Raw genomic sequence first — 12,728 nt, forward strand, 5'->3', positions numbered from 1 at the left:
TATGTAGAAAAGAGCAGGTTTGTAAGGTTAAGATAGAACTTAAGGGGACCCAAAAAACTGCCCTGTGGGACTCCACATGTAAGATTTCCTGGATAAGTGAGTTTGAGCAGCCCATTTCAACACTGACTTTTTCAACAGGGAGGAATGATGAGCAACAAAAGAAAGAAAATGAACTTTATTCATCCAAATGGGGAAATTAATTCTCTGCCTTCAGCCGGTCATATTTTTAAATACTTTTAATAGCACATAATAGCAATGGGCTGCTTCAGTTCTGTGCCCGAGGACAATCTGGAACTCAAGGACGTTGCAGTAGTAACCTGTCTGCAGTGGGACTCTTTAACCTGAAACACGCCAATGCCTGAAGGTCACAACGTGCAACAACATGAATGTGAGGTGAATTGGTGATCTTCAGGATCCTTTATTCGTTCATGCAGAAGAATTGTTAGCCAGTAAAAGTGTCGTTATTTAAACTTGATTAAAGTTTTGGAGCGCCTCAAACTCAGCCCTGTGGAACTCCACATGTATGACCTTGGTTTTCACACCAGTGACCTTGAAACAAACCATTTCAATTCAAACTGTTCCACTGAATCAAAGTTTCACCAAAACCAACCGGAGGCCTTTTTTCTACTCTTTTCCCTTCTTAATCAGAAAAAAAACTGATTTCCAAACGTGCGCACTGTGAATCACACGGCGTCAGAGCGACCTTTACCGGAGGACGGGCTCCGATGTGACGAGCATCGCCTCCTGCAGGCTGATCGGCGCCTCCTCCCTCCACCTCCATCACTCTGCTGAAGTCCAGATGACCTTGAAACGTACTTCCTGCAAACACCGCCTGCATTCTTTTTTTTTTTTTTTTTGTTCCTGTGTTTTAGTGTGCTGGCCTCTGTGCTGACCCGCTCGGTCCAGTTTAATACGACACCAGCTGCAGAGGTAAGAAAAAAAAAAAAAACAGAAAGAAAAGGAAAGGCTTCACAGGTTTAGGAACAATAATCCATTTTGCTGCAATGCCACTGCAATGCAACACCCTTTGTCTTGTTCAGGGATGCTTCCCGAGTGTGTGTGCGTGTGTGTGAGTGAGTGGACAAATATTTGAGGGGGCCGGATTAAAGGGCGATGGTGTCAGAGGATAAATGATGGACGCTTTAAAAGGACGCCGCCTCAGTTTACCTTCTTTTCATCTTGTTTTTGCATGATTGTAATTATACAGAAAGTTCTCACCTCGTCTGACCTCCACGCTTCCATTTTTTTTTTTTTTTTTGCCCTTCCCCTTCACGCCTCCCGTTTTCTCACCGACGGCAAACGATACATGTGGACACTGAAGCCTCTGTGATTGATGTACAAACTCCCAAACAGCCACCAGCAAACAGGGAGTGAAAGACGAGCCGCAGAGCTCGGTAAATAGACAGATGTTCCACCGCAGGAGGAGACAAAACCCGGAGGAACAAGCAGCAAAACCTCCAAACCCTCTCAAAACCTTCCAAACCCTCCAAACTTTCCAAAACTTCCAAACTTTCTAAACCGTCTGACTCTCCAAATTCTCAACACTATTGAAACCATGAAAATTTCGTATTATTTTAATTACATAGCCTAATTTTTATGCCACTTCAGGCTTTTTTTTTACCCACTGCACTGTAAAAAAATCAAAATCTTACGAAGTTTTTCGAAATTTATTTTGAGTGAAAATGTCTCACTTTACTTGATTTAAGATAAATCCACTTATTACATTTCAGCAACACAGACTTTCCATGAAGTTCTTTTTAATAAAGATGATTTTCACTTGTTCTATTGGCAGATTTTTTTTTATTATTATTAAATATACTTTACTTTGAAATAAGTAAAAATGCAAAAAAAGAACAAGTGAAAATTGTCTTGATTAGAGACAACTTCTCTTAAAACAAGACTTTCTGTCCTGCTGAAATATAATTTTTAAGTGGATTTATCGTCATGTATGTATCGTCAGACATTTTCACTCAAAATAAACTTTTGAGTAAAATTTTGAGTTTTTTGCAGTGTAATGTTGTCCTCATGCATCTTTTTTTTTTGTCTATCTTGTTGTTTTTGTCACCTTATTGTTCATTTTGCAGATCTGTGGTCACATGATTCCATGTTTGGCTAATTTAATGATGGTTTATAAGAAACTTCACTTTGTGGTTAAGAGTCTCATACTGACACTTGATTTATTGTAGTTTTTTTGTGGCAGTTTGGTATGTCTTTTGACTCATTCTGTCATTTTCAGAACTACATGTTGTGATGGATTCATTTCAATTTGATACATTTTGATAATCAGTTTTTTTTTTTTTTGTTAATTTTTTGTCCTTTTTGTTCTTCCATGTGGGTGAAACTCATTTTGAGTTATTTTTTGTCTCTTTGAGGTCTTTGTGTTTCACAGTTTGACACTCCCCCCCAGTCTTTGCGCGGTTATTTCCTCGACTGGGAATCCAATGACATTTTTCCCTTCGTCATGCTGTTTGATCACTTTGTTGAAAAAAAATCACTAATTTCAAGGGTTCAGTTTCAGAAATCCAGTTTTATTCTGAAGAGCCTTGGTTCAGTTCAAGAACCCATATGCACCCGAAATAGTCTTGAGCCATGTCTCCGCTCCAATAGTAGACTGGATAGAACGTTGTTTCTTTCCTCTCTCGCTTTGGAAGAGTTTCATTCAGGTGGAAGCTTTATGATTGTTGTACACATGAAAATTTGATGTTATTTACTGCAACATTACTGCAGCAACAACACAACAGTTGTCATTCTTCCAGCTCTAACAGACTTTGTTGTTTTTCAGCTCCATGGACTCATCGTCATGATACTGACCCGCTCACTCCTCCCCCGCCTCCGACCCCGACCCCTTGACCTCCTGCCGCCCTGCCGGCGCTGCCTGTGCGCCGATGGCCACGCCCCTCGGCCGGTGGTCGGTCCGGACTCGGTGGAGGTGTTGGGTCGCTCATACCCACGGGACGACCTGACCAACGTGACGGCGAGGATCCTGTCCAGAGTGGGCCGAAACCTGCACAACCAGCCCCACCATCCGCTGTGGCTCATCAAGGAGCGGATCAAAGCTCACTTCTACAGGTAGGCGACCAGACATGAGCCAACGCGACACTGTGATAACGCCGCCATGTTCAGGTCAAATAGACCCATTCCCAGTGTCAGAGGGGACATTTCTCAGGTGTTCAGCTGCCGTGTGTTTAAATGTGGACGTTACAGGGAACTCGTAACAACAGCAACTCAGCAGTGAAGAGGATCTGTAAATTAAATTCACCCACCAGTCCGCAGGCGGCCATTGAAATACGACTCCAGACGACGGTGAATTTATGCGCTCCAAACACTGAACTGTAAGCAGAAATGGGTGCTTACTCAGGGTGGCTCTGCAGCCGTGTGCATCCAGAGCAAAGCTAGCTTAAAGGCTATCTGCTCAGACTGTCTGCAGAGCCGAGGGGCGAGGATTAGACACTCCAGGCAGTCATTTACCAATAAACTGTCAGTAGATCGTAACCATGTGGTTAGAAATCGCAACTCTGTAGATGTTACCCTGCATGAACCTTTGCTAGCAGTGCTAGTTAGCCACATTCAGGCTAACTTGATATTATTTACCCCGAGACGCTGGTGAGGATGTTCATAACCACAAACACTTCATAAAAACTTGTTTCTTCTGCTGCCTGAATTTGTTTGAGTCAAACTTTGGGTTTGAATTTCCCGTCATGCACTTCAGTGTTCACAGCTGTTCTCCAGGTATGAGGAGCAGTGATCGGGATTACTTGAGTGTCCTGCGTCCTGTGCTGTTTGTGCTCACCCCGTTGCGTCCTGATAAAGATCTCCTCCCCGTCCTTTCAGTGCGTACATCGGGCGCTGGGGTAACCCGCTCTTCTCCGTGCACGACAACCTGAGCCCGGTGGTGACGGTGCAGCAGAACTTCGACAGGTGGCGTCTGTTCTGAAGTAGCAGATTGAAATCCGTCCGAATCGCAGCAGATTGTGACGTTGATCTTTGTTGACGCCTCCGATAGTTTGCTGATCCCGCCGGACCATCCCAGCCGGAAACAAGGAGACAACTATTACCTGAACAGGTGAAAACACCTGCAGACTTCCTCATTTTATTGCCGTTCTTCTGCTTTGGGTTCTTCTTTTGTGGCGGATTGTCGACTATGGCAGCGTCTGAGAGCCAATTTAAGAAAAGAAAAATGGTATTTTTAATGACAAATCAAGAGATAATCAGCCGTGATAAAGAGCAAAATGTGGGAAAAAAAATCATTAACTTCCTAAGGTTTTTAAAAATGAAATGGCAATCCAATAATACATAAAAAGCTTGAATAGACAACAGGCAACTAACTAACGAACTCGGTTAAATAAAAGTGAGATTTACATAAAAATCTTGGATGTTTTCTTCTTAAATTCCAATTTTCCAAAAGAAAAAACCCAAGCAGAAAAAGAAAAGTCAAATATTTTCAGATTAAAGTTATGTTAGATATTTGCCAGTTATATATTACCTTTTTCTTCTTTTTTATTTATTTTTTTTTTTGGGGGGGGGGTTTGGAAATCTTTTCAACTTTAGTAATTGTTTTATACATTAGAATGTTCAAGATCGTTTATGCTTTAAAAAATTCCTTTACATATAAAATCCATGGTGAAATAAAGTTTCTTCAAATCATAAATTTATGTAAAAAAAAAAAAAAAAGAATTTTAACCTTTCCAAAAAAAAGTCTTTGAAAACAGTATTCATTTTAAAAAAAATCACACATTCACAAAATAAAATTCCCCCAAAATGTTAAAATTCAAAGATTGTAAATTTAAAATCAATGAATATTTTGATGTGTTAATCTCCAGATTACCACAGAATAACTTCTACCATAAATTTGTCTTTTGAAAATTACGATTAAGATTTTGCAGAAAAATAGAAAAGTATGAGAATGCTACATTTATAATATTTTGAGGACAACTTCGTTTCTGTAAATTGAGAATTTGACAGATTAAAAAGACGAATAGATTACTAAACCATGTGCTTGAGAATGTTGATTGATTGGTTGGTCGGTTGGTTTGTTGATTGATTGGTTGGTTGGTTGGTTGGTCGGTTGGTTGATTGATCGGTTGGTTGGTTGTCGTCAGGACGACGATGCTGCGCGCTCACACGTCGGCCCACCAGTCGGAGCTGGTCCGATCCGGTCTGGACGCCTTCTTGTTGGCCGGGGACGTTTACAGGAGGGACGAGATCGATGCCAGTCACTACCCCGTTTTCCACCAGATGGAGGGCGTCCGACTGTTCTCCAACCACGAGGTGAGCGCACACACACACACACACACACACACACACACACACACACACACACACACACACACACACACACACACACACACACACACACACACGGTATCTACTTTTTAATGGAATCCATTTATGAGTTGTTTCATTTTAAATAAATGAGGAAAAACTTTTGTCCTCTTTGTTTGACAATAAAGTTTTACAAACTAGCAAACACCCTGCTGGTGGCTCGGTGTCACTGCTCCTCCTGTTCTCTTGTTCCTGATGCGTTCCCGACGCGTTCCCCCCCTCCCCCAGCTGTTCTCCTCGGTCCGCCGCGGCGAGGAGCTGTCCCTGTTCGAGAGCGGAGGCCGCCGGACTCCGGAGAAGCAGGAGACCCACAGCCTGGAGGCGGTGAAGCTGGTGGAGTTCAACCTGAAGCAGACGCTGAGCAGGCTGGTGGCTCAGCTCTTCGGAGAAGGTCTGAACTTCATCACCCGCTGCTCCTCCTCCTCCTCCTCCTCCTCCTCCTCCTCACTCCTCTTCCTCCTCAGACCTGGAGGTGCGCTGGGTCGACTGCTACTTCCCCTTCACTCACCCCTCCTTTGAGATGGAGGTGCGTTTCCAGGGGGACTGGATGGAGGTGCTGGGCTGCGGAGTGATGGAGCAGGAGCTGCTCAACTCTGGTCAGAGCTCACACACACACACACACACACACACACACACACACACACACACACACACACACACACACACACACACACACACAGAGACACACACACACACACACACTGACAGCTCTGTGTGTGTAAACAGGCAGATCGAAAATTGATTTGTCAATTTGTGTGACAGGATGTTTGCTGCAGTTGAGCTGCTCCGGATGTCTGAACCGACACACACACACACACACACACACACACACACACGCACACCCTCGTGCCGGTCTAAGTGGCTGACTCGCTGTTTGGTCCTTGAACATGTGGTGATCGATGAATCGTGGAGTTTTTAGGAGCTGGAGAGTCTTCCGTGTGTGATTTCTGATACGTTCACGCAGAAGCATCTCGCCCCTCCTCTCAGTCTCGGTCGTGAATTGTTTTGAATGAAAACCTTCGTTTTGGACGCTGACACAGCTCCAGTGAGGTTTGGGCCGGACGGCAGCGTCTCTGGCTGAACGCGGCCGAAGTGCCGGTTTCACTGTCCTCTTCACATCTGGAGAACAGCTGCGGAGAAGCTTGAAATAGTCTGAATGTTGGAACTTTGCGACTGGCGGTGTGTTTCCAGCTCTCTCCTGGTGTTGAAGCAATTGAGGGTTTTTTTCTCAGGTTTTCACATTTTTCACATGAACGCATCGACACTCCATGAAGTGAAGAAAAATCGTCTGTGTCGTCTTTCCTTCACACTGACGCCGTATCTATGAAGCGAAAAGTGTTTTTTTTTTTTTTTTTTTAGCTCTGCAACATCTGGAGTCACAGCACGACTGAATTCAACATCACAGTCACATCGATTATGAAGTTTCTGAAAGACTTTACTTTCAGTCAGATGCACTGTTGGATGCATCTGTATTTGAAACAAGGGATCATTGAGTTTTATGTGAAACTTTCCCTCCATTCCTTTCATTTCCATTGAAAGACCAGCAAGAGTCAAATCTGAATAAAATTAAGGTCAATTCTCAAAATTCTTATTTTCAAAAATCGTTTTGGTAGTGTGGATTTTCCTTGATTGTCTTTTTTTTTGTTTGTTTTTGGTCGTTACTTCACCTGGATGTATTTCTGTACGACAGGCACATCAAAGGGATTTTGACCTTTTTGAGGTCAAACCGGTTTTAAAGCTGCTGATGTTCCCTCTCGGTTCCACTGACGTCTCTTCAATTGACTTCGTATCGTCACTAAAACTTTGCCTCAGTGGGATGACAAAAATCCTCCAACTGGAAGGATTTCTTTGAAAAAGCTGCAGTTTCCTGCCCGACCAGAGGGGGGAGCTGCAGCTCAGAGAGAGTGAGTGAGAGTGAGAGAGATTCATAAAACATGACCTTTGACTTAAGATTTCCTCACTGAGCGCATCGCTCTGCAGATCATTCACAATAACGTGTGTGTGTGTGTGTGTGTGTGTGTGTGTGTGTGTGTGTGTGTGTGTGTGTGTGTGTGTGTGTGTGTGTGTGTGTGTGTGTGTGTGTGTGTGTGTGTGTGTGTGTGTGTGTGTGTGTGTGTGTGTGTGTGTGTGTGTGTGCGCGTGTGTGTGTTTGTGTGTGTGTGTGTGTGTGTGTGTGTGTGTGTGTGTGTCTGTCTGTCTGTCTGTCTCATTACATTGAATTAAAGTCATGCATGGTGACAATGTGAAAGCAGCATGAGAGAGACGGTGTTGTTTCTTGCTCAGTGCTGCAACAGTGGCACACACACACACACACACACACACACACACACACACACACACACTCACACACACACACACACACACACACACACACACACACACCTTCGTTCTCATTCCACTCTCTCGGCCCTCCTCACCTTCTCCACCTCCCCAACATATCCACTGCGGCAGTGTGGCACCGTTGCCTTGGAAACCACTCATTCACCCCCACCACCGCCGCCCCCTCTCCCACTCACACCTCCCCCTCCTCCACCACTGCACACACACACACACACACACACACACACACACACACACACACACACACACACACACAGAGTGAGAGACGATGAGGAGGAAGAATCGGCAAAGAGAGCAAAGAATTAATTCACCGAGGAGGGAGGGGAAGGAGGGGAGTCACTACATGTGATGACGGGAAGGGGTGTGTGTGTATGTGCGCGCGCACATGCGTGTGCGTGCGTGTTCAGTGAGGCTGAGGGGCTGACGGGATGGAGGGAGGATTAAACGAGTGGCAGGACCCTCGTCTCCTCCAGGAGGCAACAGGGGACACCAGTTGGTGTGTGTGTTGAGGGGTGTGTGTGTGTGTGTGTGTGTGTGTGTGTGTGTGTGTGTGTGTGTGTGTGTGTGTGTGTGTGTGTGTGTGTGTGTGTGTGTGTGTGTGTGCGTTATTTAATGGTGTGGAAGCGTGACTGCCATATGTGTTGCCCGAGGCTCAGTGTGACGAGGGAGAGAGTTAATGAGAGCTGTGGGTGACGGGGGAGGGGGGCTTTATTAAAAAAAAAAATGAAAGTTTCGAAATGGGGGAAGGCAGGTGAGGAGAGGAGAGGGGTGATGGATGGATGGAGGGAAGGAAGGAAGGATGGAAGGAATGAGGTTTTAATAGAGACGAGGGGAGGAGGGTAGGAGAGGGGTGGACGTCTTCATTAATTCACTGATGAGGGGGGAGGGGGGTGGGGAGGGGGGGTGAGAGACGGAGCTATTTCTTCTTCTGTGCTTATTTATTCATCAGGCTTCCCCCGGAGAGTCCCTCCATACACACAAACACACACTGTTCTGTGTGTGACGCGTTCGCTGATTGTTGGTAAATTCCTGCATCAGTGTTGGTGGAAACCACAAAACCTTAAAGTTGGACTCGTAAACGGCGTCGTCGCGACGCTGGAAGTTTAAACTGGATTTCAATATTGGGAAAAAAAAAATCTCAGTGCTCGATACCGATCTTGATACCTCTGTGGAAAAAAAAGAAAAATCTGCCTTTTTTTTTTTTAACGTTGTTGAGGTAGAATACATCAAACGCAGAAAGGCCCCACTTCCTGGCCGGTATTTGAACCCAGGACCTTCTTGCTGTGAGGCAAGAGCTCTAATCGTCTAATCACTGCACCGTACAGCAAGATGCCTTTAAGAATAAGATTTCCGTTCGAATTCCGTCCTCGCAAACAAAATGCCTCCTCAGAGGGCGTTAAAGGTCTTATATGATGCTATTTTTCAGTCAGGTCATGTAGGTCTCAGAAGCCCAAAAACATAGTATTTCTGGAACATTACAGGCCTATTTCAAACTCATCATTTCTCAGCAAGGTTTTAGAAAAGGCTGTCTCATCCAAACTTCACAATCCTCTTCACATCCATAACCTATATGAGAAATTTCAATCCGGTTTTCGATCTGCACATAGAGAGAGCCGAGGTCTGCGTCATGAACGGCCTGCTGATGACCGCGGACCAGGGCTCACCATCTCTCCTCCTCCTGCTTGACCTGTCCGCATTTGATACCATCGACCACACCATCCTTCTTCTTCGGCTTCAGACTGTTCCCGGGCTCACAGGAACCACCATCAGCTGGTTCCAGTCATACCTTACAGCCAGGACAAAATATGTCTCTCTGGGTAACTCCAAATCGCTCCCCCACACAGTCAGCTGTGGAGTTCCACAAGGTTCGGTCCTCGGTCCAACCCTTTTTTTCCATCTACATCTACATGCTCCCCCTTGGTCACATCATCCACAAGCACAAAATCTCCTTCCACTGCTATGTCGACGACACACAGCTGTACATAAAGATGGACTCCACACCCTCCTCCACTCAGCCGTCAGCACTGCAGGTCTGCTTGGAGGAGATAAAGGCATGGATGACTAACAACTTTCTACAACTGAACAGTAGCAAAAAGGAAGCCATCCTGATAGGTACACCACACCAAACCCGGTCCCCCTCCCTCAGCAGCTTCCCCCATCAAAGTGTCATCCTCAGTTCAAAATCTTGGAGTCACACTGGACTCTCACCTCACCTTTGAAACCCACATTCGCCATCTCTGCAGAGTCTCTTTCCTCCATCTAAAAAACATTGCCAAACTCCGCCCCTCCCTCTCCCAGCTGAGAGGTTGATCCATGCCTTCGTCTCCTCCAGACTGGATTACTGTAATGCACTCCTCGTCAGGATCCCCGGCAAGAGCCTCCAAAAGCTCCAGCACATTCAAAACTGTGCTGCCCAGGTCCTGAAGAGGAGGCGCAAATGCGATCATATCACTCCCGTACTAAAGTCCCTCCACTGGCTGCCCGTTCAATACCGTATACACTACAGACTCGGTCTCCTCACTTACCAATGCATTCATGGAACCGCCCCTGCTTACCTCAGTGAGCTACTCTCCCTCCACACCGCCACACCAAGTCTCCGGTCTGCCACCTCCTCATACTGCCTCCATCAACCCAGGACCAGACTCACCACAGTGGGTGACAGGGCCTTTCAGGCAGCAGCTCCACGGCTCTGGAATGCCCTCCCAGAGACCCTGAGGGCCCCACAAAGTGTGGAGGTCTTTAAAAAAAGGCCTTAAAAGAATACTCCGAAGATTTTGAACCCACGCCCTATCCCGATCATTTACAAAGTGAGATAAGCTCATAAATACCTTTTTTGTGTCCGTTCGTCCAGCCGCGGGCTCCCAGCTGTTAGCATCGTAGTTAGCTTAGCTCAGCTGCTGGAGGTGAAGAGGAGACAGAGCCAGACTGATGAAAGTGGACAAAATCCTCCTTCCAGTGGTCCAGGGGACGCCGTATTGGCACGTGAAGTAAATCCGAATGGTTATAAAACATTTTAAAAGACGTGTTTTCTTTTCAATCCGTTAAAATAACGTTGTGATCCACACAGACCTGCGCATGTACAGTGCTCCGCGGAAGGATATACCGGCGCACAACCGGCTGAGTCTACACACGGTGGGGGCACAGTCCGGGGGAGGGTGTAATCCACTTATTTCAGAATAAGCGGACTAGACTTAAACTTGACCGTTTCAGCTTCAGTTTCAGTTTCATTTTCACAAAATGTGGTGTAGCGAAACAGGGAAGAAACACTTTTCACATTTGAACGTCATAATGAGGCTACGGCTACACATAAGAAACTCTTCACAAAGTGGAAAAAAGCATAATATGTCCCCTTTAAAAATACCAGCAGATGACAGAGGACAAGTTGCTGTACATAAGTTGTGCGTAACTTTTTAATAAGTCACACTGCGTGGATTTTATTAGCCGTCAAACTTTGAACTCTGAAATCCTGTTGGGAAAATGTTTTGCTGTCCGTTATAAAGGAGCCGGATGGGAGAAAATCTTGTGTTTCTCACTCCTGAGGCCTCCAAAGTAAAAGTCTCACTGCTTTGAAAACCACGTGGGCTTAATGGTAGCCATTTTTTGTATCAGAATTGATATTTTTTTCAAACATTTGGCCAAAATAAATGAATGGGTGCCGGTGTCTCAGTGTCTCAGCAGTTTTGGCTCATAACTTTTCTAGGTGTGGACGGCCCCATTGGTGGTGTTTCCCATGATGCTCAGTGCCATGCCATGGCTCCCAAACGTATGTGACGAGAGTAGAAGTGTGTGTGTGTGTGTGTGTGTGTGTGTGTGTGTGTGTTCTTGTATTTCTATCCTTGTCGGGGCCAAATGTCCCCACAAGGATAGCAAAACGTGGAACGACGTGCCTTGTGGGGACCTTTTTCCGGTCCTAAGTAGGAGAAACAGTGTTTTCTTGACCATGTTGTTGTTACTGAAAAAAGTAAAAGTGCAAAAACATTTCTTTAGGGTGAGGCTTTGTTGTGGTGTGGGTTAGGGTTAGGGTAAGGGTCAGGGTTAGGGGCTAGACATGAATGGGAGTCAATGGACGGTCCCCACAAGGATAGAAATACAAGACTGTGCGTGTGTGTGTGTGTGTGTGTGTGTGTGTGTGTGTGTGTGTGTGTGTGTGTGTGTGTGTGTGTGTGTGTGTGTGTGTGTGTGTGTGTGTGTGTGCGCGCGCATTGGTGTGCATGTGTGTGTGAGTGCACGTGCAGTTTTGGTGAAGGTGTGGCTGTTTTTGTGTCATTATAGATTGATTTTTGTTTTATTTGAACATTGTAACGCACTTTGCCATGAAACATGAAAGGCGTGTTATTAATAAAGATGAGTTGATTTGATTTTTATGCATAAAACCCTGCATGCTTTGTAGATTCTGTACATTCATGCCCAGTTGTGAAATTGGGCCACTGTTTTTGCACATTTGTGCACAAACTGGTAGTTTCAACACACTCTTTGTTGTGATAATATTTTGCATCTTGTAGAATTCTCGTGATCCTCTGGAAGTTTAACACTTTTATATCCACAAACATATTTCTCATTTGTATTGGCACAGTTTTATTTTTCCTTCAGTTTTTGCACTTGTTGTGCTTTTTGATGTTCTTCCTTTGCAGTTTCTGCACATGAAACTGCACATATTTGAAACTGCAGTTTCTGCACATATTTATTTTTTAGTTTTTCTGCACAAATTTGTAGTTTCTGTACATTTCTTAATGTCTGTGTTTTTTCCTGTGTTGTCATTTTTGTTAAAGATCTTTTCTCGTGTTCAGTTTTTGCACATTTTTGTTCACGGTTTGAATATTTTTCAGCAGTTTTCGGAATGATTTTGCACGCTCTCATTTTTCCGCATCGCTCAGTTTCACTTTGTGTATCAGATGTTCCTTTGTTTGTGTGTGTGTGTGTGTGTGTGTGTGTGTGTGTGTGTGTGTGTGTGTGTGTGTGTGTGTGTGTGTGTGTGTGTGTGTGTGTGTGTGTGTGTGTGTGTGTGTCCCAGGGGTTTTGCCTCCAGTGTCTGCGGGCAGCATATGGGACTTGGCGCTAATGACCTC

The 12,728-nt window shown here is 45.0% G+C and overlaps 1 protein-coding gene across 2 annotated transcripts in view; it reads left to right on the top strand.

Annotated features, from left to right (window-relative positions):
• fars2 (phenylalanyl-tRNA synthetase 2, mitochondrial) overlaps positions 1-12,728 on the top strand; it is a 92,006-nt gene that overhangs the window by 22,007 nt on the left and 57,271 nt on the right. The window contains exons 1-7 of one of the 2 annotated variants that reach the window (XM_030099052.1): positions 877-930; positions 2,783-3,069; positions 3,832-3,918; positions 4,004-4,063; positions 5,100-5,268; positions 5,551-5,713; positions 5,787-5,918. In XM_030099052.1, coding sequence (XP_029954912.1) covers positions 2,801-3,069; positions 3,832-3,918; positions 4,004-4,063; positions 5,100-5,268; positions 5,551-5,713; positions 5,787-5,918 — 880 coding nt within the window. In that variant the 5' untranslated portion in view covers positions 877-930; positions 2,783-2,800. Of the gene's footprint in view, positions 1-876; positions 931-2,782; positions 3,070-3,831; positions 3,919-4,003; positions 4,064-5,099; positions 5,269-5,550; positions 5,714-5,786; positions 5,919-12,728 lie in introns of those variants that run through there. The other variant, XM_030099051.1, reaches the window with a different exon arrangement.

Source organism: Salarias fasciatus, chromosome 9, assembly GCF_902148845.1.
Source record: "Salarias fasciatus chromosome 9, fSalaFa1.1, whole genome shotgun sequence".
Taxonomy (NCBI): domain Eukaryota; kingdom Metazoa; phylum Chordata; class Actinopteri; order Blenniiformes; family Blenniidae; genus Salarias; species Salarias fasciatus.